The 24,362-nt window shown below is 39.1% G+C and overlaps 1 protein-coding gene across 7 annotated transcripts in view; it reads left to right on the top strand.

Annotated features, from left to right (window-relative positions):
* The window catches only part of LOC130911193 (teneurin-4-like), a 599,534-nt gene that overhangs the window by 261,860 nt on the left and 313,312 nt on the right, over positions 1-24,362 (top strand). For 2 of the 7 annotated variants that reach the window (XM_057828991.1, XM_057828995.1), the window contains 4 exons: positions 1,804-2,068; positions 10,809-10,883; positions 11,081-11,179; positions 15,187-15,422. In XM_057828991.1, coding sequence (XP_057684974.1) covers positions 1,804-2,068; positions 10,809-10,883; positions 11,081-11,179; positions 15,187-15,422 — 675 coding nt within the window. Of the gene's footprint in view, positions 1-1,803; positions 2,069-10,808; positions 10,884-10,999; positions 11,180-15,186; positions 15,423-24,362 lie in introns of all 7 variants that reach the window. The other 5 variants (XM_057828994.1, XM_057828996.1, XM_057828990.1 and 2 more) reach the window with 4 other exon arrangements.

Raw genomic sequence — 24,362 nt, forward strand, 5'->3', positions numbered from 1 at the left:
TACTCTGACTTCAACTAGCCTGACCATAAGCTTTGTTGAATAGGAACGTTTTTAATTTAATCTTAAATGTGCAGACTGTCTCGGCTTCTTTAATATTAGCTGGAAGCTGATCCCATAAAACAGGGGCTTGGTGGCTAAAGGCTCTAGCTCCGACAGTACTTTTGGAAACCCTGAGAACTACCAGTAGACCTGCATTCTGAGAGTGAAGTGTTCTGTTGGGGCGGTATGGAACCAGAACATCGGGGAGATAAGATGGCCCCAACCCATTAATGGTCTTAAATGTAAGAAGGAGGATTTTAAATTTAATTCTAAACTCGACTGGAAGCCAGTGAAGGGCCTGGAGCACAGGGGTGATGTGCTCTCTTCTATTGGTTCCTGTTAAAAGTCTTGCTGCTGCGTTTTGGACAAGCTGAAGACCTTTTAGAGAACTTTTAGGACAAGCTGCAAGTAGGGAGTTACAGTAATCCAATCTCTATTTCTAATTTTGGCTATGTTGCGCAGGTGAAAGAAGGCCGTTCTGCAGGTTTGTTTAATGTGAGCTTTAAACGATAAGTCAGGGTCGAATAAAACTCCTAGGTTTTTAACTGTGGTGCTGGAGGCTACACTTACATTGTCCAGAGTGACTATCTGGGCAGCTAAAGAGTCTCTCACACTTTTGGGGCCTATTATAAGGACTTCTGTCTTTCCAGGATTAAGTAGAAGATAGTTAGTGCCCATCCAGGTATTTATATCTCGGACGCAGGTGCTTAGTTTGTCCATTTGTCTGATCTGCTCAGGTTTAATTAATTCATAATAATAATATATATATATATATATATTTAAACAGCAAAACCCTGATGCCAAACCCAAAGATGCCATAATTTTAACAAGATATTATCGCGTACTTACCTTGTTTCGATCCCAAAACTCCGAGTGTCAAGACACAGCTGTGAATAGCTAGAGCTAGAAGAGCTAGAGATAGATTTTTATTTTATTTTATGGGTGAAACATGGTGATATAGCAAAGGTCGCGATGCAGAAATCGCAGACAAAAAGGAGTGGTTGAGATTTTCTTTTTCATATAGATACCCTTTTAAATGTTATTTTTCAATTTTTTTTTTTGTTTGGATCGATTATTTATCATCTAACATATCGGGGAAAATACGACAGTAACAAAAAAAATACAATTAAGCGATAGTTATCAGGTAGATAACTGACTTTTTTACGGATGCATAATTTTTCATTGTGACGTAATTCGTTTAAGTTTAAAATATGCGAGTAAATAATATTTTGTCATTTTTAAAAAAAAAAAAAAGAATTAATGATTCTAAGCTAAAAATATCAGACATTTTGAATAATAAATATAATTACTTACCTTCGTTTTATGGCTTGGTTGCAACAAAAGCGGTTGCGCGACGTCTTTAAACGAGGGTTTTCAGGGTAAAACGGACAAATTAAAAATAGTTTGGAGGCTTAGTGCGCCATGAATCTGCTATGGCAGCATATAGACATATTTTTCTATTAAACACAACAATTCTTTTGGCTTAAAACACAGCAGTTTTTTTTAAAAAAGGGGTGCAAGAGCAGAAACTGCTTTTTCAGTCTTGTCTGTGTTTTCCGCCATATATAAGGAATGTGCCAATTGAAAGAAAACTTTCTTCGTTTTGTAGTAATCCACAGTAGAACATGGGTTGGTTTATCAAAAAGCAGTTCTCCCAGATCCGTTTCATTCGGTGCTCAACAAAATTGACGAGAATTTTTATCAATGGCACTGTATGTTACGATTCTAATCGACAATTGCATTTCTCCTCTTTTTGCTTTCCAGACGCCGTCTTTCAGAACCACCCGCGGCTCCGAACACCCCCTTTGCCGCTGTCCCACTCTCACTCACCCAACCACCTTCAGCACCATGCCGCCTCCATCAACTCCTTGAACCGGGGCAACTACACGCCGCGGAGCAACCCCAGCCCGGCGCCCACTGACGGCGGCTCATCCGCACTCCCTGACGGCCCCGCGAGCGGTGGTGCCCCCGATGCGGGCGGAGCCCAGGACAACTGGCTGCTCAACAGCAACATCCCGCTGGAGACTAGGTAAAGATGTCGATAGGCCGAGGTTCTTTTCGTAGCAGAAAAACTGAAGTTAATAGCAAAAATAAATTTAGATCAAGATGAATTACAGTAGATTTGAAATCTTTCGCTGCTACTGACGATGGTAGACGTCCAATCATGTGGCTTTTTTCATCATTCTGCTGTGAATTTAAATTGGTTTACACTAGGGGTGTAACGGTACACAAAAATCTCGGTTCGGTACGTACCTCGGTTTTGAGGTCATGGTTCGGTTCACTTTCGGTACAGTAAGAAAACAAAATGCGAAATATAAATGTGCTAGTTGTTTATTACACACCTTTGTGCTTTCAACAATAGGAACATTAGCCTATGTAAAGCTAGAATTCTGCTCAAAACGTCGCGGGTATTTAAAGATAATCCAACCACAATTTGCCTTTCAGACCCCGCGTATTGGTCAGCTTTCTTTCTGAAAGAGAGAAGAAAGAAGAAGTCCTGTGCTAAAGAGTAAAGCAATCCCAATGACAGATTTTAACATGTATTTTACAAATGAAATGCCTCAATGAATCATTTTTTTTCTTATGAACGGTTTTCAAAAGCTTTATTGGTGGATTTTCTCAATTTAAAACGCCACACAGAAATTAATAAATTTAATTGTGTAAGCAGGATCTGTGTATTATTCTTATTATTTAATTACAGGTGTTTTAGCTCATTTCAATTTACTTTATTTAAATGGGCTAGTATTTATTTTATGTGTTTATATTTTACAAATGTCATGTAGTATTCATTTATATTGTATATTTTATGTTGTATAACTTTAGTTCCTATGTGAATATTAGTTCCTACTTGTTTTGTTGTGGTAGGAGGGTTTTGTATTGAACACGGGGCCGTATTGGTTATTATTATAGCAGAGAGGGCAGCAATAAATCAACAAGAAAAGTCAACTGTGCCCCAGTCTACCACTCGAGAGATCTGATGGACTCAAAAAGTGGGTTACGATTGCATATTAATTTGAAAATCGACCAGATCCACCATATTTTTACACGAGTGACGTCCGGTCTGCCCGATCCCAGCTACCGGTAGTAGTATTGATGCAGGAGGGTTGCATCTCGCGTCAAATAATAAACACCGCCGTTCTTTTCGTGTGCGTCGTGTTGAGCCGCTTCTGGGACGCGTTTAACACGCGGCCGCACTGCGACTGGTGTGCATTGGTTGATTGACTATAACGCCCGCGTTTCACTGCGTTCTCGCGGTGGCCACGTTGTCGTACCGTTGACGTTTCTGGGTTAACTGTCCTACCGTGTTGGTCCACATTATAGTAGAGAAGACGGAGTAAATATAATCTACACAAAGAAACTTTAACCCCATCGACTCACAGCCTCGAAAAGTAAGGGTTACATTATGTCAGAAACTCATCCGGTATGCCTCCGTTCCGAACCGAGCACCACGTACTGAAACAGTTCAATACAAATACATGTACCGTTACACCCTTAGTTTACACAAAGGCTATATCCAATCCATTAAATGTGGGAGGATGGCAGCGAATGAACATTCGTTCTAGGGCTTCACCTATTGATTTTTTTAGGTAATTGATTAATCTATCAATTAGGTAGTTTGAAAAATCAAGTCATCGGATTATGAACATTTAATGTGTTGCAGAAAAAAAAAAATATTATTATATATAATAATATTTATTTTGGCTTGCTAAGATTACACTTTCAAAACAGCATTAAATGCGAATTTAAAAAAATAATAAATCCCAAGCCTTTCTTCAGACTACGCAGAATTGCACTTTTATTTCACAAAACCAATAAATGTATTCAAAAGTAAATCAAAATACCTGAGCTCAGCCTCAAACGAAATGAATAAATCAATAAATGAGGATATAAGTACAACAAAAGAACAATTGGCTAACTTGTATATTAAAAGTACGCTAGCTTAAATGCTATAAAATCCTAACTTTTTTTTTTTTTTTTACAATGCGCTTAAACACTCGTTGGTACATGTATTCCCACAAAAAAAAAAAAAAAAAAAAACAGCTAAATATACTTCTAAACTAAATAACAAATTCATAAATAAGCTTATTAGCTCAAACAAAAACATACCTTTTGTTGGTCTTAACAGGGAGCAACTGGATTCAGCCATGTTAGACAAGTTATGGCATATAACCACTAGAGAGCAGTGTATCCGATCAAATCAATAAAACTAAATGTGACACTTTCAAAACAAGCCAATTACAACGTCACTCTCATTATACGAATCCTCGAAGCAGCAAAATTTGTTTCGAAGCTTTTTACTTATCAAATTACTCGAGTTAATCGATTAATCGTTGCAGCACTGGTTCATTCGTTAGCTGCTAGCCCTACCACTCCAAATGAATTTGACATGTTTCGCTTCCAATTAGTGTTGCACCGATACCAGAGTCGGTACCAATATGGCACTAAAATGACGTCATCGATATTAGCAAGTTCGAAGAAATAGTGTGCCGATACTGAGCAATATGTACTTTTTGAGACTAGTATGGCGCTGGTAAAACCCTGTTTTGGAACAGCGAACTCGTATCAGTGTATTAACAACTCCCGGGTCACCACATCGAAAACGTCAATAGATATGGAACGAACAAATAATACACTGGTATTTTTCATTTGAAATCGAGAAATTAAATAACAAGTCGTTATCCGTTTTACGGTTTTGGATTTGAAAACGAGAAATGAAATGAGTCATTATCCGTTTTCCGATTTTGTATTCTAAAACGAATATGGAATGAACGAATGTTGCACGGATACACCAATCAACCAAGAATAGAAGGCTGACGAACAAGAGAAAAGTGCTGCTTATTTGTTTTGATTTTGTGTTGGTAACTGTGGCGACGCGGCCCGGTCTCAATTATAATCACATCCTACAGCCAGCGAAAAGCGCCATCCAGCCATATTTATGCAGTATTAATCAGCTGGCGCGTCTTGATGCCTGTTCCTTGACAGGAAGTCTTCGTGTCGAGTGCTCCCATCCGTTGTTGTTCTTGTTCTTGTGGCCGGGTTCTCATTATCAACCACTCACGACCAAATCAAGACAAGTGACCACTCACTGTACGATAGCCTAGTTTGATTATCAGTGTGTTCATTTTTGTGAATCATGCGGAAAAGGGAGTTGATGATCGTGTTTAACATTTAGGGCAGCTCTGGACTGGAGTGGATCTTAACCCTTCCTGTCATCAAATCTGTATGAAAGATAATAAAAAAAACTTGAAAAAAGGTGTTTTAAAATAGAAAAAAAAACTTTTTACAAGCAGTTACAGTGGGGCAAATAAGTATTTAGTCAACCACCAGTTGTGCAAGTTCTCCTATTTGAAAAGATTAGAGAGGCCTGTAATTGTCAACATGGGTAAACCTCAACCATGAAAGAAAAAAAAAAGAAATTGTTTCGTTTTTAACGAATTTTTATTTCCAAATTAAAGTCGAAAATAAGTATTTGGTTACCTACAAAAAAAGCAAGATTTCTGGCTGTCAAAGAGGTCTAACTTCTTCTGACGAGGTCTAATGAGGCCCCAATGTATTAATGGCACCTGTTTTAACTCATTATTGGTATAAAAGACACCTGTCCACAACTGCAGTCAGTCACACTCCAAACTCCACTATGGCCAAGACCAAAGAGCTGTTGAAGGACACCAGAGACAAAATTTTAGACCTGCACCAGGCTGGGAAGACTGAATCTGCAATAGGTAAAACGCTTGGTGTAAAGAAATCAACTGTGGGAGCAATTATTAGAAAATGGAAGACATACAAGACCACAGATAATCTCCCTCGATCTGGGGCTCCATGCAAGATCTCACACCGTGGCATCAAAATGATCCCAAGAACAGTGAGCACAAATCCCAGAACCACATGGGGGGACCTAGTGAATGACCTACAGAGAGCTGGGACCACAGTAACAAAGGCTACTATCAGTAACACAATGCGCCACCAGGGACTCAAATCCTGCACTGCCAGACATGTCCCCCTGCTGAAGCCAGTACACGTCCAGGCCCATCTGCAGTTCGCTAGAGAGCATTTGGATGATCCAGAAGAGGACTGGGAGAATGTGTTATGGTCAGATGAAACCAAAATAGAACTTTTTGGTAGAAACAAAGGTTCTAGGAGAAAGAATACTGAATTGCATCCGAAGAACACCATACCCACTTTGAAGCATGGAGGTGGAAACATCACGCTTTGGGGCTGTTTTTCTGCAAAGGGACCAGGACGACTGATCTGTGTAAAGGAAAGAATGAATGGGGCCATGTATCGAGAGATTTTGAGTGAAAATCTCCTTCCATCAGCAAGGCCATTGAAGATGAGACGTGGCTGGGTCTTTCAGCATGACAATGATCCCAAACACACAGCCAGGGCAACAAAGGCGTGGCTTAGTAAGAAGCATTTCAAGATCCTGGAGTGGCCTAGCCAGTCTCCAGATCTCAACCCCATATAAAATCTGTGGAGGGAGTTGAAAATCTGTGTTGCCCAACGACAGCCCCAAAACATCACTGCTCTAGAGGAGATCTGCATGGAGGAATGGGCCAAAATACTAGTGTGTAAAAAGCTTGTGAAGAGTTACAGAAAACGGTTGGCCTCCGTTATTGCCAACAAAGGGTACATAACAAAGTATTAAGATGAACTTTTGGTATTGACCAAATACTTATTTTCCACCATGGTTTGCAAATAAATTCTTTAAAAATCAAACAATGTGATTTTCTGTTGTTGTTTTTTTTTTTCTCCATATTCTGTCTCTCATGGTTGTGGTTTACCCATGTTGACAATTACAGGCCTCTCTAATATTTTAAAATGGGGGAACTTGCACAACTAGTGGTTGACAAAATACTTATTTGCCCCACTGTATAGCTTACAAGTCATTTATTACTTATTAACCATTAGATTATTTATGATACAGTGATCAGTCGTTTTTCGTGGCAAATGGGGATCAGAACCCACTGCGATAAGTGAAAAACTGCGACATAGCGCCCCCCCCCCAAAATATTTTCTTTGTGTGTTGGTGTTCAATGTATTTATTCAGATTTAGCATTAGAAATATGTACATATAAGACGTATTTAATTTATAAACATAAACAATTTAAAATTCAAAATTATATATATATTCTATTATATGGTTTTTCAGCACTTCAAATCTAATAATTAGATTGTTTTAAAAATATTACTGTCCTCCCGAATTATTTTTTCATAAACAAGAATAAAGTAGAAAAATGCTTGTCTTTGTTAAAGGTTTCATTGAGTGAGTCCACTCAAATCCGCTCAAGCTGCTCACTTCCACACAATGAGTTGCCACAGCAACTGTTTAACAAGCTAAACGATGAGCGCATGCGGCGCTTTGGAGTTTCAGCTTCCAGGCATCTCTGGCAAGATCAAGCTTTACCATCTGTCAATCATCGTTAACTTTAATAAGCAACTCCAGTGTGCTGCCTGACCAAGAAAAGGAGCAGGAGGGAGAGTGACACTTGGTGATCGGATTGCAACAGCTCATCTGTATTTCTTTATTTTGTAATTGAAAAAAAAAAAAGTGCGAAGTAGCAAGGGAGCACTGTATATTAACTACTGTATCAATAAGGCTTGATTATAAATACTTAACAAACAGTGAACAAACACATAACAAATCAACAACAAATCATTTATTAATAGTTTACTAATTATCTATCAACTAATTATAAATGGATAGTTATCATAAAGTGCTACCATTTAATCGTTATAATCATAATTCATATTCATATCATAATTTTGAGAATTTTTACAATTATGATGAAAACCAAAATTTTGACATTATTCAAAATATAATTACCTCATTTGTGTTTCAAAAGGAACCAATATAAACAAAACATCCTCAATGACTGGTTCAGACACAACATTTAAGAAGTATCATGTTGGAATGTGAAACTGGACTGATTTTATTTTTTTGATATTTCAATTGTTAATTGTTATTTTTTAAACCAAGTACAGCAGGTCACATTGAATCACTGAACAAACAACGTCTGGCGAACAATGACGAATCCAGCATCAATTGTCTAAAGTTGTCGGACTGTTAAAAAAAACAAAAACGCTGCTTATTTGCTTTGAAAAAGAAAAACGAAAAATGCTTTCCAAAAACTTTGTATGCAGCTGTTAACAAAGCCGCTGACAGCATAACAATGGTCCTCAGAATGAAAATGTGAATTCCGCGGCGGTGGGTCCCATTCCGATCACGGCGGTACATCGGCATCCAACCTTTTCTTTTTTTCCCCTCGAGCCCAGGTATCTGAGCTCATTAAAAGTTAGATTCTTCCTCCGTGAAAATACTTCAAAAGCAGGACTTTCCTCTTGGAGAAGCAGCCAGTCGCATGTGGACCTTCCTTCCTTCCCTTCAATTTTGCTCGCTTATGGAACGTACCAGGCCAAGCGGGAAACTTTAGCATAAACGGAATGTGTGCAACCTTCATTAAGGCCACTTCCTCATGTGAAAGCAATCGTAGTGACAGGCTGTTTTTGCAAATGTCGTCCCCGCAAAGCAACAGCAAAGCTAAACATGTTGCCTCCAGTGTATGGCAATGTCCCTGGAGCTTTCTTTATGTCGGCTATTTCCCCCATGTATCTGCTGTGCATTTTTTTTCTTTTTGTAGTGTTCCATGTTCCATTTGTCGGTCATGTTCTCGTTGCCCGTAATCCCATAGTTACTTCAGTATATGTCTCTTTCATTCCTTTAAATGACTAATTCATTTTAACTGGGAGGGGCTTTGCTGTGGGAGGCATGTGCCGGTATGAGATTCTGATGGTATGAAAACCGTAAGCCAAAATATCACGGTTTCACGGTATTGCAATTACTGTTCTAACCTCTTACTTTAAGATATCTGGGTTTAAAAAAAAAAAAAAAAAAAATGTTTCCAATGAACAGGATTTTTTTTTTGAAGAACACATTAGCAAATTGGAATGTAAGTATAATGTTAAGTTAAAAAAATAATAATAAAATAAAGAATAAAAAAATTATATTAGGGCTGTCAAAATTATCGCGTTAACGGGCAGTAATTAATTTTTTAAATTAATCACGTTAAAATATTTGACGCAATTAACGCGCATGCCCCGCTTAAACAGATTAAAATGACAGTGTCATGTCCATTTGTTACTTGTGTTTTTTTGGTGTTTTTTTTGGCTTCTGCTGGCGCTTGGGTGCGACTGATTTTATGTGTTTCAGCACAATCCATGAGCATTGTGTAAATGGCGAGCTACTAGTTAATTTTTTTGATTGAAAATGTTACAAATTTTATTAAAACGAAAACATTAAGAGGGGTTTTAATATAAAATTTCTATAACTTGTACTAACATTTATCTTTTAAGAACTACAAGTCTTTCTATCCATGGATCGCTTGAACAGAATATTAATAATGTAAATGCCATCTTGTTGATTTATTGTTATAATAAACAAATACAGTACTTATGTACAGTATGTTGAATGTATTTATCCGTCTTGTGTCTTATCTTTCCATTCCAACAATAATTTACAGAAAAATATGGCATATTTTATAGATGGTTTGAATTGCGATTAATTACGATTAATTAATTTTTAAGCTGTGATTAACTCGATTAAAAATTTTAATTGTTTGACAGCCCTAATATATATGTATATATATGTATATATATGTGTTTGTATATATATATATATATATATATATATATATATACATATATATGTGTGTATATATATATATATATATATATATATATATATATGTATATATATGTGTTTGTGTATATATACTATATATATATATATATATATATATATATATATATATATATATATATATATATATATATATATATATATATATATATATATGGGAAAACCCATTGGCAGTGTATCAAATACTTGTTCTCCCCACTGTATGTATATATGTATATGGGGGAAGAAAATTTTTGGACAGGAGGGCATTTATTAAAAAAAAAAAAAAGTTTTTTAAACAGCAAAACCCTCTCTGGAGGCGAGAGCACGTGAGCGCAGAATTACAGACGGCATGACTTTAACGATTTATTATGGCGTACTTACCTTGTTTCGATCCAAAAACTCCATGTCGCATGTATCACTGAGTGTCAAGACACAGCTGTGAATGGCCACAGCTGGATTTTTGGGGGAGTTTATGGGTGAAACATGGTAATATAACAAGGGTCGCGATGCAGGAATCGCAGTCATCAAGGAGTGGTCGAGATTTTCTTTTTCATATATTTAACCTTTTAAATGTTTTTTTTTTTTTTTTTTTTTTTTTTTTTTTCTTAGTTTGGATCGATTATTTATCATCTAACATATCGGAGAAAATGCGACAGTAACAAATAAAATTACAATTAAGCGATAGTTTTGATAGTTATAACAAGGTTCTCAGGGCCTTTGGAAGCAAAACAGCCCCACAGCATCATTGACCCACCCCCATACTTCACTGTGGGTATGAGGTGCTTTTCAGCATGCGCATCTTTCGTGGCACGCCAGACCCACTTAGAGTGTTTGTTGCCAAAAAGCTCAATCTTGGTCTCATCTGACCAAAGCACAATAGCACAAATATCTGCAGAAATGCGAGGGGTGTACTCACTTTTGTGATACACTGTACCTGACCCAATCTTACTCTACCTGACCCAATCCTACAGTGACATGTTTGCGGGGACGACACTTCACCAGCATTAAAAGTCATTGCTCTGATTTTTAGCTAGTGTAAGGTTTCCCCATCTGTAAGTGACACGTTGTTCTCTTCCAACATCAACCTTACAAGGAGCCAGAATACTCTAATGTTTATTAGAGAGGAGCAAGACTCTTGCAGAGAAGGGCAGGGCTCATACAAAACCAGGTAGGCCTGTGTGCCCAAATGATGGTTGCGGAAGTAGTAGTAGTATTAGTAGTAGTAGTCGTAGTAGCAGTAGTGTCATTAAGTGTTCTATGTGTCATGCTGTGTGTCCTTGTTAGGTGGACCACTGTATTTTCCTTGTGCTCTCTGCACGCGCATCTCACCAATGGCTTCATATCCATCTCTCCACCTGTGTGTAGAAACATTGCAAAGCAGGCATTCCTTGAGACTTTACAGGACAACCTCATTGAGATGGACATACTGGCGTCCTCTCGCCGCGACGCTGCCTATAATGACGGGTAGGTGGCACGCTTTCCCCGCTTCTGTCGCCAATGCTTTGCATTATGTTTCCATCTGACATTCTCTGCTCTCGCTTGCCGTCAATGTGAATGTGCTTTCGTGTATCTTCTTGTGTGTACGCCAAAAGCTCAAGCCGTCCCCATGTAGCCCTTTAGCAGATAATGAAGCGTAATCGCTAACTTAAGAGGCCGTGAAAAACGGACCTCGCATGTCCAATTGGGAGGCAACGAAAGCACATTATTTTCTCCCCGACAATCAGTGAGGAAAAATAACGATACTGAGAAAAACTCTCTCTAGAATTTGGACCTCTGCCAAAGAGAAGTAATCCCAGACAGCTGGAGATTGGACCCTCGGGTTACATGGTGAGATTAATATTGTGCCAAAAGACCAAGAAAAATAAAAACCCTAACTTTGTTTGAGTTTTTATGGCTCCCGTCCTCAGTGTTGTTAATCTTACCTTAAAAAAGTAATTAATTACAGTTACAAATTACTTCTCCCAAAAAGTAATGGCGTTAGTAACTCAGTTACCTGAATGTAGGAGTAATTGGTTACTTGGTAAAGTAACTGGTGATAATTTTCATGTTTTTTTTCTCAAAAAAATAAAATAAAATAAATAAAAAAAACGTTACACAATGTGAAGTTTAAAGGGTTTTTTGGGACAATTGGCCCTAGCCCAATTCTTTATCCTAAACTTAATAAGACACAGGGGCATTGCGGATATTGCGATAACTAGATAGTAACCTTTTCTATGTGTGGAAGTCATTTAATGTGAATCAGCCGTTAAAGTTGTTAAAATTACTCCCGTTATTGCATTTGTTCCCTTCTGTCTACTTTCCACATGTGTAAGTTTTAAAACTATTTCATCATTTAAAGATAGACTTAAGTCAAGATTTTCCCGATTTGGGAGCATTTTAGATAAAAAGTTACATAGGCTACGTTCATACTACAGGTCTTAATGCAGGAATCCGATTTTTTCGTGTTTTTCCGACTCGAGTGAGGCATTAACTTGACGGTCTGAACGTGACAAGTCGCATAGAAGTGGACCATTTCAAATCCGATCTGGGTCACTTTCGTATGTGGTTCAAATCTGATCTGGGCCACATTTTTTCAGACTGTCGCGGCGGTCTGTACTCTCCAGTCTCTCAAGTCGGAATCCATGCAGCAATTACGTCATCAAAAAGCGCGAGAGACGCTACGGTAGCGGTGCAGCTGTGCGTTATTAGCGCCAAGCTTGCCTTGAACACGGCTTTTTAGGAAGGGTCGGTCTTGACAACAGTCATAAAAAAATAAAAATGGGTTGAGGATAAGCCTGAGAATGATCGGTTTTCTATCTGCTCCTTATAAGCAATTTTTCAACATTGCTTACACGGCCGAGAGTCGGGGCAAACTGCCCGTATGTGTGTGTGACATGCATAGGCAGTGCGTGCATGCTATTGATCCATATACTTTGAATATAAACCTAAACTGGGATTATTTAAGTCTGTTATTTGTGTCCTCTTTTTAAAAAGCAAAATATGATATCCCTGGAATGTCAGATGACAGCCAGCATGTGGGGTCATTTGTTTTGATGCTTCTGCGCATGCGGGTCGTCTTGCTCAGCGCGTGTCGGACTGCAAATTAGTGCGCATGCGTAATACTTGAATGGTCTCAATGGACAAAGGCAGTCTGAACGGGTACGCCAAAAAAAAACAGATATGACAAAAAAACGGATTTATGCATTAAGACCTGTAGTATGAACCTAGCCTAAGATTCGCTAGGAAAGTTCTCTACAACAGAGCCTTCCTGAGAAGTCTACTGCTTTAAGATGGCGGCTGTTTACTAACGCATCTAGATCTTTATTATACATGTTGCTAATACAGCCGTGTCTGTCATTTGCATCCGGTTCTGTATATATGTGATATCTACCGAAGCATCATGTGGGCGTAGTTTGTAGGCTATCGGCTACAGTCAGGTATTATTGGAGCCACCTAGCATAGTAGCATCGCGTTTGTAACGGCGTCACCCTCCCTTGTCTCCTCCCCACTCATGCTCTGCTCTCTCGTCTGCGTGAGTCCGTCTTTCTCAGACTTTTCTCGCTTCAGTCAATCAACATAGTAACGCACGCCTTTCCCGACTCAGTAACTGTAACAGGATTGCCAAGATGAGAAAAGTAATTAATAGGGGTGCACGATATCCATTTTATGAAACCGATATCGATAACTTCCTGCTCCTCAAAGCCGATACCGATATTGATAACCGATCATAAATATATAATTTTTTAAATGTAAAACCTGAGTTTTTGAACACCTGGAGGTTAAAAAAAATAGTGGTGGATTCAACATAGATTTACCTTTGATCTCATCAGATTTTTCATAATGACATGAACAAAACAGTGCGTTTCATTTCTGCACTGCCCGAAAGCCAGCTAAGAATGAATGCACTTGCATAAACCACAAGGCCTGGTCTTTTCTTGCTTTTATGGGAAGACACTCATCTTAATATTGTGAAAGTACAACAGAAAAATACACATATTCAATACTCATTATACAACAAACTGCACAATACACTTACATACACAACTATTATATGTATAGCAGAGCACACTAGCTTGAGCTACTAAAGCATTGGCTGGCTTCTATAACACAATTTATGAAGTTCTGTACATATGACCCTTTACCACAGAAGTAAACATATTTTGCACATCCATATGTAATAGTAAACATAAAATACTTACATATATTTCCGAGGCGGAAACGTAACAGAAAGCATTCACGACTGTCAATGCTACCGCTAGACACCGCAATGTGTAAGTGATTGAACCAAACTACTGTAACAAAAAATAGGTGCATTGAATTATTCTGACCAGCAGGTGGGAGCAATGCCCCGCAAATGGTCAACTGATTTCCCATACTATTGTGTAAACTGCAAAGCCAGAACAGTACATATTATCGGTCCTATTATAAATGTTATTGGGTTTATCGGGATGATGTCATACTTCCTATTATCGGACCGATAATTATTGAACCAATAATTATCGTGCAACAGTAGTAATTAATTAGATTACTCACTACTGAAGAAAATAACGCCGTTAGTAACGCAGTTATATTCTAACGCTGTTATTAAAACCACTGCCCGTCCTCTAGGTGGCAGTAGTACATATTAACTTGCTGGTCAATCGCTTTTAATAGCAGGACAAAATCTTGCTATTTTTTCTGAATTCATCTGTTTTCACACCCAATCTCAGCTGGAAGCCCTGACATACGGTGACACAGCCTAACATAAATGGCTATAATCCACTTACCAAAATTCCTAGATCCGCAGTTTTATCCTGTTTCGAAGCCAATCAGTTAATTGGATTTCACGCTTAAGTAGTTTTAGTCTTCAAGTATCAACACAGGCGCTTAAAACTTGTTCCTATGGGCAACAAAAACAACGACAATGAATGGAATGTTTAGAATTCACCGTCAAAATCAGATAGCTTCGAAAATTTTACAGATCACGGACGCATGGCGTTGCAGTTCGGTGATATAACAATGTGTCTTCTCACAATCGGTTGTATGTCGCCTTCATAGAAAATAGCCATTTGCGTACACCCTCTCCTTGTACTTAAAGGTAACATATGTTCCCAGTCACGTCCTTCCTACCACGTCGTAATATACCATTTAATCACTTCCCACTCTTGTAAACATGTCAGTAAAAGCGGCCTTGACAGTGGCTCAGCCGCCCCTGACAGACCACTGACGCTTTCCTCTGAGGACGAATGAATAGCCTTGACACGTACGAGAATTACTCGTCAACGCTGTGCCGTGAATACCAAAAAAATGAGGTGGCTGGGTTTGATTTGATATCGATTCATTGAGCAAAATCTCTCGCGGTTGCACCCAATCACCGGCACTAAAAGGTTGGCTATGGTGGCCTCGCGTTGTATGTCTAATCCAGCAGCAGGGTTACCATGGTGACGGTACAGAGTGTGCCCAGGGACACTATTCCACTTCATAGATAACTCAAGCCACTTCCCATCCCGCAGGCACTTCCTGTTCAAGCCAGGCGGAACTTCGCCCATGTATTGCACCACTTCGCCCGGGTACCCGCTGACCTCCAGCACAGTGTACTCGCCGCCTCCGCGCCCCCTGCCGCGAAACACCTTCTCTCGGCCCGCTTTCAACCTGAAAAAGCCCTACAAGCACTGCAACTGGAAATGCGCCGCCCTAAGCGCTATCCTGGTCTCTGTCACACTGCTGTTCCTGCTGGCGTACTTCATCGGTGAGTTACTGTTGTACGTTCTTTGACTCGGGTCGCGGGTGAGGTGGGAGTTTGTGCTTGTTGACTTCGAGGGATGTGGTATGATCTGGACTAGTCACTGCTAAACGAAGGGAACAGTGTATCACAAAAGTGAGTACAGCCCTCGCATTTCTGCAGATATTTAAGTATATCTTTTCATTGGACAACACTGACAAAATTACACTTTGACGCAATGAAAAGTATTCTGTGTGCAGCTTATATAATAGAGCAGGGGTGCCCAATCCCGTTCCTCGAGAGCCCCTATCTAGCTTGTTTTCCGTGTCTCCCTCCTTTAACACACCTGAATCAAATGATCAGCTCATCAAGAAGCTCTGCAGCAGCCTGATAACGATCCTGATTAGTTAATAATGTCCAAATTGAGTACTGCTTGTCATTTTCTCTCCAAAATGTCATGTGACTCGTTACAGGAGTGCTGTCAGCATTGCTGCAGAGATTTAAGACGTGGGGGGTCAGCCTGTTAGTGCTCAGACCATACACCGTACTCTACATCAAATTTGTGTGCATGGCTGTCAATCAAGGAGGAAGGCTCTTCTGAAGACAATACACAATAACGCCCACAAACAGTTTGCTGAAGACGTGTCATTAAACCACATGGATTACAGGAACCATAGTCCTATGGTCTGATGAGACGGGCGGGCTTTCTTGTGTACCGTCTTCAGAAGAGGCTTCCTCCTGGGGTGACAGCCCTGCATACCAATTCGATGTAGAGTGCGGCGTATGGTCTGAGCACTAACAGGCTGACCCTCCACCTCTTCAATATCTGCAGCAATGCTGACAGCACTCCTGTAATGAGTCACATGACATTTTGGAGGTGAAATAACAATCTGTACTCAATTTGGACGTTTTTTTAAAGGGGTGCACTCACTTTTGCTGCCAGGGGTTTAGATACAGTATTAATGGCTATATTTTGAGTTATTTTGAGAGTCAAAATAAATTAATTCTACTATATAAGCTGCAGACAGACTACTTTTCATTGTGTCAAAGTGTTATTTTGTCAGTGTTGTCCCATGAAAAGATATACTTAAATATCTGCAGAAATGCAAGGGGTGTACTAGGGATGGGAATCGAAATCCGATTCCAATTCGGAACTGGTTCCTAGTGTTTCGAGGCCTCGACATCACAATGAAAAAGCCTTAACGATCCCTTTAACGAGTCCTGAAGATGCATATTGCGTCGTGACCGTCTTGTTGTCCAAACGCATCAAACTAGCATGGCGCCAAGAACCACCCGCTCCAAAGTTTGGCTACACTTCACCAGGAAAGAGGGTTAAAATGAAAGGTTACGATGGTTTAGCACGAAGCACGAGCACTGCAGCCGTAAACATAACAATGACAGCACGTAGGTTCAAACGCTCGAAAGTGTGTCTTCACTTCACGAGGAAAAATTACAACAAAACGACTTTCAATCATTGCAAGGTGGAGATAACTGCATCGCGAGGGAAGGTGGAGATAACTGCATCGGGAGGGACTAGACTGCACTGTCCTCACCGAGACAGCTATACAGCTAGCTAAACTCCGAAATGACGATGCAGAAGATGTTGGTATAATTTGCTGACTTTGTTCAACCATCACTTGAAGAGTGAAACCGAAAATAGAAATGAAACAACCCAATTTCGTCCCCAATAACAAACAGGTTTGCATCAACGTAAATCAGCGATGATTAGCAGCTAATTCAGTAATAACAAAACAGTTAGCATGCGTTCGCTAGCATTATCACATCGTTCAAACCACTGCACAACTGGATTTAAGTGTCCGATCGCGAGTGGAAACACACAACAACAACACAAAAGATGATACATACAGGCGTTGCCTCTGTATATATTTTACAAGCATTAACAAAGAACGTAGGGTCGTCGCAGTGCTTCCCTCTCTCACTAACTCGCTCACTCGCTTGGATGCGGCATTTCTTCTTCTTCGCGTGTAAGCGCGCTCTTCTTCACGTGAGGAAGCGCAAGTGCGCCCCCACTTGAGCGTGAAAGCACCATAAAAACTAAAAGGCATGCATTTCAATATTTATTCATTCATATACTGGTAAATAATACACTTTAACAGGGGTCACCAAACTACGGCCCGCGGGCCGAATACGGCCCGCCCCGACATTTGGTCCGGCCCCCTGAACAATACCAGAGAACTTTTTTTTTTTCGTAATAGTGTTATTTATTTTCTGGCCTTTTTCTGTGAAGAACTCAGAAAGGGTTATTTGATTATTATCTATTTGATTAATACTGTTATTATTATTAATTATTATTATATTATATTACTATTTTTATTTTATTTACTTTTGTTTTGTGAAATATCCAGAAAGGGTTATTTGATTGTGGCTTTCTGAAAAACAATAATTTTTTACATTTTGGCGCTCCTGCAATCGTCACACTTTTTCTGTTACAAACTGACCCCGGCCCTTCATCAGAGAAGGGAAAAGTTATGCGGCCCTCACTGGAAAAAGTTTGGGGACCCCTGCAAGTTTAACACATATTGCTAATGGCAGACCAACGACCTACATATGCCAATATATACCAATATTTTTTTATTTCTATTAGAAAAATGTTTCAGTAAAATGTTACACATTCTTGTGCATTTGCCACTTATTGCCACAGTTAATATTGAGGTTTTGGGCCTCTTTTGACCTTGTTGTGAGTTTGTAAGGTTGTGACTTCTGATTAAACAAACTCGATGCCAATCAAAACGTTTGTTCTTCTTTTTCCCCAAATTAGAATCGATAAGATAATCGATAAAGAATCGAATCGCTAAGCAATATCGATAATAGAATCGGAATCGTAAAAATCCTATCAATTCCCATCCCTAGGGTGTACTCACTTTTGTGATACACTGTAGCTTTATTATAGATCTATTGGCAGATACCACTGGTGCCCAATTTGTAAAAAAGAAAAATCCATTGAGTTAGATTTTGATGTTATTTCAGCTAAAATTGATATGCTGATTCCAAAGTTGGAGTTAGCTTTTTTTGTTGCAAGTCAAATTTTTATTTTTTTTTTCCCTCACAGGTTACCAATGTTGTCACTAATGCATTACTTACACGTTATTTTAATCTGATTATTTTCTTTCAGTAATGAGCAATCTAATGTGTTCATTTTTCCAAACCAGTAATCTAATTAAAGTTAGTTTCCTTAGTGTCTGTTCATTACTATTTTTTATTGCCTCATGATGTATGTAGAATGAAGAATATTGCAGTCTTGTACGAAGAGCATTTTGAATAGAAAGTGTTAGAAAGGTTCCTACTATGCGTTCGTTTCCATAGTAACTACTCATAGTTACTTCCTGTTTTGGTCTCGAGTCACACACGCTCAGTGTTTCGGGAATGGAGCGTGGAGCGAGGGTGCAAATTCGAGCCGAGTGCAGCCCCCTGTTGAGATATGCGAGGGAATGTTGATCTGTTTGGGTCTATGAATGAACGTAAGTATTTTTCCTTCATTCTGGGGGGTTCCAGCGAAAGGTTGGAGCCGCTACATTTGTGGCCGTTTCGTAGCTTTTGCTGTTGCAACAGCATGTAGTCAGCGAGCATTGTTTACATCATATTCGTGTTTTACATTTATGCCAAGAGGTGACGTGTTCGTTTAGCATCTTTGGTATGTATTGTAAGTCCAATTGAGTGTAAAGTGCTTAGTTGCCGCCACATTTTGCAGCCAAATTGACCGTGTGTGTACGGCATATTTCCGGGTTGTGCGCGCGCATTCACGCTACCCCCACCTTTGCGTTTATTGCACCATTCATTTGTGTGTTGTTGATTATTGTGCAGTCAATTTGCATTGTTTTACATTGGCACTAATGTGCTGTTAACCCTAACCCGAAGTTAAGAATTTTTTAAATTGGGCTTAATCTTCGAGTTAGTGGGGGTGTAATTGCCGTATTGGCCCGAATATAAGACGGCCCTGATTATAAGATGACCCCCCTTTTTTTCAAGACTCAAGTTTGAAAAAAAGACTTTTTGAGCACCAAATTAATTTTTATACAGAAAATAATTACAGTACATTTGAAACAAATGATTATAAAAATATATTTGAGAGAAAAATCATGTTATTTTGCCTCATTCAAATCTTAATATCTGAACATTTAAATATGTAAACTAAAGTGCAATCACATTCATAAATGAATGGCTTCTGGTTTTTGAAATGTAAATAAACCAATCTATTGTGATAAAACAACAAAATTGCAATAACTGCATTAACCATCAAAGTGAAGTCTAACTGTAACTGTATAATTGGTATAAGGAAAAACATTGCAATAAAATAATGCAAACTGGTTAAACTAGTAGCTGAGGTCTGTTATGACAGAACATCGCTTCAATGATATCTGGCGCCATCTCGCGTCATGAATGGGGAGAGTAGCTGAGATCTGTCATGACAGAACATCGCTTCAATGATATCTGGCGCCATCTAGCGTCGTGAATGGGTATAACGTCTAGACCGCGAATATAAGACGACCCCCTCTTTTTCAATCTTATTTCAATGCAAAAAACACCGTCTTATATTCGGGCCAATACGGTAGTTGGTAGAGTTGATTTCAACAAATTTCATGCAGTTTGTCAGTTTCAGGGCTCCGGAGTGGCTAAGCTAGCGTGAGTCAATGGTGATTGAAATCAACTCCATCGACTAATTAAATCCCTGCTAACTCGAAGATTAAGCCTTATGTGTAAAATCATACCGCCACATCCAGGATAATCTTCGTATTGCCTTGTTGACCAAAATAAATACTATACAAAAAGGACAGCGATACTTGGTCCCTGAAGGTTACATTGGCCCTTTCTTTGCCCCTGTTTTAGAAAAATCCTAGAACCGCCACTGGCTGACAGCCATCATCCCAGTTCAAAATGATTGGACGTCTATTGCCGTCAGTGTTGGGAATAACGCCGTTAGAAATAATGCCGTTACATAATGGCGTTATTTTTTTTCAGTAACGGGGTAATCTAACTAATTATTTTTTCCGCCGTTACCGTTACTGACGATCAAAAGCGGTGTGTTACTTACTTTGAATAAATTGAAGAAACTACCAGCCTTCGCGAGTCTACTTTGCTCTGTTTATTTGTCATCCAAGACTTGGGGTACAATCAGGTTCATGGCAATGAAAATAGTAAACACACATAGCCTACCTTTGCAAAAACGATGGAGTTGCCGTTTGATACGATCATAATGTGCAGGTCCTGCACCCATCCGCAGCAAAACTGTTCGTAGCTTTGTAGCGGTTTGTAATTTGGGAATCGCTGATGAGTTTAGTAACATACACCAAACAATAAATACAGCAGAATGTCCATTTCGCGTAATTGGGGAAGCCCGTCGACATCTTTACACCATTTGTCTTCGGCTTGCTCGTAAGGGTCAACATTGTTCACATCATTAAGTTTGATCACATATCTGTTCTTCGCCTTAGTAACGAGTTTGTGTCTTTATCGAACTGGCAAGTTAAAGTTAAATGTCCCGCGAACCAGACCTGCTTCCAATATGGCTGTGTTGTTGTCAAAGCTCACGTGATTCCCCCATTCTGTGACGTAAATGCTCGAGCCTAATAGCGCACGTACTTCAGAGCCGGTGTTTTCACACGCAAACCGGAACAGCGCTTGCGGCAAACACACACACTCAAAATAGATGCAGAGGGATATGATGGCAGGGCATTCAGAGGAAAATTTGTCCTTTACGAGGTGGAGATATAAACACTATTTCAAGTTGGTCGAAATTAAAGGATAGAACGTGCATGTAATGTGTAATTTAAGTCCCGGGGCAAAGCTTTTGTCGACATCTGTGGTAAGCAATTCAAATCTGTTTATTTTTGTTGCACTTCAAGTGTAGGATAAATCTGTTGCTGGTGAGGTGCAATAAATATTACAAGGTTCTATAACACAACTACCTGTCTGTTCTTCTCTTTTCAACTGACTTGAATACTGCTCAGAAAATTTCAAATTCTTTGACATACAACAACTTCTTTTTAACGTAACGGAAATAGTTACTTTCCCTGTTAACTAGTTACTTTTACTACAGAGTAATTCAGTTACTAACTCAGTTTATGGAAGGAGTAGTGAGTAACTATAACTAATTACTTTTTTAAAGTAACGTGCCCAACACTGACTGCTGTAAATGACAAAAAATGACTTTATAAATCCATTCCTTATTTCCTGAAGGCCAATTTTTGCAGTCTTTATCAGAGCCCCACTCACCTTGACCGGAATAACGTTATCACTACCGAAAAGTGCAATCAACGTTCTTGCTGATGTCTGCTGGTCAGATAACAAAGGACTTGCCCATTTTTATATTTCTTTTCTAATAAAATTCTGCCCAACCTGCGCGGCCCAGCTGGCTAAAGGCTATCTCGTTGTTATTAAATCAACTCGCCCCTTTTTGGCCAGCCTTAAGTGAATTACACACAGGTAATATACGCTCTCTTTTATATCTATGATCTATATTTAATACAGTTCGCTTTTCTGTATGACGCTTGAAAAGCTGGCACTAAGATGCCAAAAGGTGGAATAAAACTCAAGGTGCACATTGACTTTTTCCCTTTTGTTGTTGTGTGGATCATCTGAATACATATTACATTCTGCAAATAGATTTAATGGTACAACATAAAGCCTTCAATTTATGGCTCATTTTGATTTATAATCTGTTTCATGAGGTTTTGCGGCATGCTAGTTAAAAAGCGAATGGTTGTAAAGCTGCCAAAAAGTGGAATGAAAAACTCAAGATGACCGTTGACTTTTCCTGTCGCTTTTTTTAATTATTATCTGGCAGCAGATTATGTTCTCATGCGAGTTTTATTGGTAGAATTTGAAGCCTCCAAAATGCATGATAAGGGTAGTTGAAGCTGAAGTCTGGACTTTTAATTGCTGGCTTTTGGATGCATCCAGCTGGTATTTTATCTTAGCGATGCTTTAAGGCTGTATGGAACTCTCTGGGCCAGGTACGCCTTCAGAAATGGACAAAGAAAAATTCTGGAATTTTTTTTTTTTTTTTAAAGTATTATACATAGGGGTGTCAAACGATTAAAATTTTTAATAGAGTTAATTACAGCTTAAGAATTAATTAATCGTAATTAATCGCAATTAATCGCGATTCAAACCATCTATAAAATATGTAATATATAATATAATATGCCATATTTTTCTGTAAATTATTGTTGGAATGGAAAGATAAGACACAAGATGGATATATACATTCAACATACGGTACATTAGTACTGTATTTCTTTATTATAACAATAAATCAACAACAAGATGGCATTACCATTATTAACTTTCTGTTAAAGTGATCCATGGATAGAAAGACTTGTAGTTCTTAAAAGACAAGTTATAGAAATTTTATATCAAAGCCCCTCTTCATGTTTTCGTTTTAATAAAATTTGTAAAATTTTCAATCAAAAAATAAACTAGTAGCCCGCCATTGTTGATGTCAATAATTACTTACACAATGCTCATGGGTGCTGAAGCCTATAAAATCAGTCGCACCCAAGCGCCAGCAGAGGGCGGCAAAACTCCGAAAAAAACAACAAGTACACCTTTCACTGTGCTCTCATTTTAATCTGTTTGAGCGGGGCATTTGTGCGTTAATTGCGTCAAATATTTTAAAGGGATTAATTTAAAAAATTAATTACCGCTTGTTAAAGCGATAATTTTGACAGCCCTAATTATACATAAACAAAGTAATACAGGTTACGACTTACCCGATTTACTTGATTTCGACTTGAATTTTCTCAAATTAAAGCACCACGCAAAAATTTTGAAAAAAAATTGATAGCATATTTTTTTTTAAATTGACCGGATCCACCGTATGTTTACACGAGTTACTTCTGGTCTGCTCGATCCTACCTCATTCATTTGACACAGGAGGGTTGCGTCTCGCGACAAGGGGTGAAAGTGGGCCAGAACGGTCAGGAACGCAGTTCCGGTATAAGATTCAGGGCCAGAACGCGGTTCGGGTATAAGATTCAGGGCCGGAATTCTGTTCTGGTACACGGTGCTTTGATTCGGAAAATATGATGGAACTGTCAAAACGCTATGTAAAAAAAAAATGCTAAGCCGCCACACATGCATTTCATCTCCAAGAAGAAAACAATCTACCAACATCAGATTTACATACACAAGTGTTAACAACAAGCATAATAAAGTGCTTGTGTAGCGTAATCCGTTTCCACCAATATTTATTATTTGTTTTATTCCACGGACGGCATGGAGGTTTCCCCAGGTGCTGCAGTTAATAGAGGCCAAACGTTTTCTGTAACTCTTCACAAGTTTTTCACACTCTCTTGCTGGTATTTTGGCCCATTCCTCCATGCAGATCTCCTCTAGAGCAGTGATGTTTTGGGGTTGTCGTTGGGCAACACGGACTTTCAACTCCCTCCTCTCACTGTGGCGTCAAAATGATAACTAGAACGGTGAGCAAAAATCCCAGAACCACACGGGGGGACCTAGTGAATGACCTACAGAGAGCTGGGACCACAGTAACAAAAGCTTCTATCAGTAACACAATGCGCCGCCAGGGACTCAAATCCTGCACTGCCAGACGTGTCCTCCAGCTGAAGAAATTACATGATGATCTAGAAGAGGACTGGAAGAATGTGTTATGGTCAGGTGAAAACAAAAAAGAACTTTTTGGTAGAAACACAGGTTCTCGTGATTGGAGGAAAAAGAATACTGAATTGCACCATACCCACTGTGAAGTGGAGGTGGAAACATCATACTTTGGGGCTGTTTTTCTGCGAAGGGACCAGGGCAACTGACCTGTTTAAAGGAAAGAATGAATGGGGCCATGTATCCAGAGATTTTGAGTGAAAATCTCCTTCCATCAGCAAGGGCATTGAAGATGAGACGTGGCTGGGTCTTTCAGCATGACAATGATCCCAAACACACAGCCAGGGCAACAAAGGAGTGGCTTCGTAAGAAGCATTTCAAGGTCCTGGA

Source organism: Corythoichthys intestinalis, unplaced genomic scaffold, assembly GCF_030265065.1.
Source record: "Corythoichthys intestinalis isolate RoL2023-P3 unplaced genomic scaffold, ASM3026506v1 HiC_scaffold_23, whole genome shotgun sequence".
Lineage (NCBI taxonomy): Eukaryota > Metazoa > Chordata > Actinopteri > Syngnathiformes > Syngnathidae > Corythoichthys > Corythoichthys intestinalis.